Below are 2,283 nucleotides of genomic sequence, written 5' to 3' on the forward strand. Positions count from 1 at the left end.
TGCACAACCTGTCTTTCACAATTCTCATGGCAGAAAACACCTTCTCTACTGTCGCTGTTGCAACTGATAGAATTAATGCCAATGTCAAAAGCTTATAAACCAATGGGTACACCATATTTTTCTTTGACATAACTAACTTCTCTGAAAGATAACCAAGTCCTTTCAATACTTGAAATGCTTTGTTAGAACGCATATCACATATATAAGTTTCAAGTTGATCATCAAGTGTGAGGAGATCAAATTTTGAAAAATCTTGTTGATAAAATTCAGCTAGTTGCATCAATTTTTTCTTGTCAAAAGCATAAAACAAGTTTTGTGGACACAAACAAGCTACACAAAGGAGTAACTATGTACCTGCCTCTGATAAACGATCATTTAACTCTTAAAGTTGCATGTCGATAACACCATAGAATAAATCCACACGATAATGATGCAAATTTGTCATTTCTGGTGGATTACGATGGGGACGACCACGTGGTGCCCAACGTGTGAACATATCATCCATTTTGAGAACATCAATGTAATGTTGCTCACAAAACCGGTGAACCTTTTCTAAAAATGAATCCCAACCATCATCTCTCATTTTTTGGAGTCAGTGTTTGCGTATTGTACCAAATCCATTGCATTCACAATATCCTGATCTTTTTTTGCAATGCTGTCGATAATTCACTCGAAATTGCTAAGACATGTTTCATCAAGTGTAGATTGAATGCAAAATCAAATAAAAATACAGACTCCAATAAATTAAATGCTTCGGTTTTTTGATCAGGAGAACTGGAATCATCTTCAGCACGTTAAAAGGTAGTTTCTTGATTATCAAAGAATTGTAATGTGACCCCCAACATGTATCCCCAGCACGTTGAAGGGTAGTTTCTTGATTAAGTCCCCGGCCACTTGAAATCTCATCCCTCTCCAATGCCTCGACAATAAAATCTGAATGTTTCTCTCGAAGAAGATCATAACGTTTGCAAGATGCTCCAACAACATTTAACAAATCACCAACACCACGAAAGAAATTAGAAATCGAAAGATTTTTCTTGGCCACAGCTATAAGAGCTAGTTGAAGCTGATGGGCAAAACAATGTATGTAAAATGCACATGGGTTCTCCTTTAAAATGAGTGCTTTTAAACCATTAAATTTACCCTGCATATTACTTGCTCCATCAAAACCTTGTCCTCTCAACTTAGACATGCTCAAATTATATCTAGAAAACATCTTATCAATAGCAGCTTTAAGTGAGAGTGATGTAGTACTGGTAAGATGTTCAATCCCAATAAATCGTTCATTTACATGTCCACTACTACCCACATAACGGATAACAACTGACATTTGCTGTTGAAACATCATGAGATTCATCAACTAAAATAGAGAACAATGAATCACCAACATCTCTGATAATAACATTAATCGTTTCAGTGGCACAAGCACTCACTATGTCCTTCTGAATATCAGGTGATGTCAACTTGCAATTTTTAGGAGCATTTTTCAATATCACATCATTAATCTCTTTATTATGAGCACCTAAAAATTCCAATTGGATAAGAAAGTTACCTTGATTAAGAGAACTTTCGGTTTCATCGTGACCTCGAAATGAATGCCCTTGTCGCAACAAAACTCTAATACAATCAATTGAAGCATTGAGACAGATATGATAATCATTCTGCATTTGCTTTGACTGTTTGTGCAAAACTGATTGAACGTGCTCATCTTGATTCATCAAAGTTTCGCAATTCATTCGAGCTTTATGATGTTAGCTATTATGCTGGCCAACATGAATATTTAACATATCTTTACACTTCCAATTTGTGAATCCTTCATTAACAAAAGCCTACCCTCCTGCTTGTTTTCCCTTAGTTGTCTTGAAGAGATAACAATAAACAATATGCGGCATCTTTTTCTACACTATACTCCAACCAATCACCAAATTCATTAAACTATTAAGGATTGAACCGTCTACATTGGCTTACTCCAAATTTTCTTTTTGGAAATTCATAGCCTGAAGGTTGCCATGGACCTTTTTGCAAATTTGCTCTTCGAACTTGATCCCTAATATTAAAATTATATTCACAAATTGGAGTCCTAAGTCCAGGATCTGCCGGTAATTGTGAGAAATCAAATTCTTCAACCCTAACATCTCCAATGCTTTGTACTTCTGGTTCTGGATCTTTTTTAAAAAAAAATCTATGTATTGTAAATATTGATTTCCTGATAAAATAAAAAAATTATAATATTTTTAGCTTTATATATATATTTATAAAACAACTTGCATTGATTATTTTTTA

At 34.5% G+C, this 2,283-nt stretch overlaps 1 protein-coding gene across 1 annotated transcript; it reads right to left on the reverse strand.

The window, feature by feature from the left end:
* Positions 1-382: 382 nt before the first annotated feature.
* On the reverse strand, positions 383-1,736 carry LOC142530458 (uncharacterized). Its single transcript, XM_075636293.1, has 3 exons — positions 1,434-1,736; positions 736-1,333; positions 383-552 (listed from the first exon to the last, which is right to left on the reverse strand). The coding sequence occupies exons 1-3, from the start codon at positions 1,734-1,736 to the stop codon at positions 383-385; spliced, it is 1,071 nt and encodes a 356-aa protein (XP_075492408.1).
* Positions 1,737-2,283: the final 547 nt, after the last annotated feature.

Source organism: Primulina tabacum, chromosome 17 (assembly GCF_025594145.1).
Source record: "Primulina tabacum isolate GXHZ01 chromosome 17, ASM2559414v2, whole genome shotgun sequence".
NCBI classification, from domain to species: Eukaryota; Viridiplantae; Streptophyta; class Magnoliopsida; order Lamiales; family Gesneriaceae; genus Primulina; species Primulina tabacum.

Excerpts from the sequence above, each read along its gene's own strand:
- LOC142530458 (XM_075636293.1), bottom strand. The coding sequence starts at position 1,736 with ATGAATTGCGAAACTTTGATGAATCAAGATGAGCACGTTCAATCAGTT. Across the intron at positions 1,334-1,433 it reads CTGATATTCAGAAGGACATA|CAAATGTCAGTTGTTATCCG; the intron begins GTGAGTGCTTGT and ends ATGTTTCAACAG. Across the intron at positions 553-735 it reads GAAGCATTTAATTTATTGGA|AAAAGGTTCACCGGTTTTGT; the intron begins GTCTGTATTTTT and ends ATTCATTTTTAG.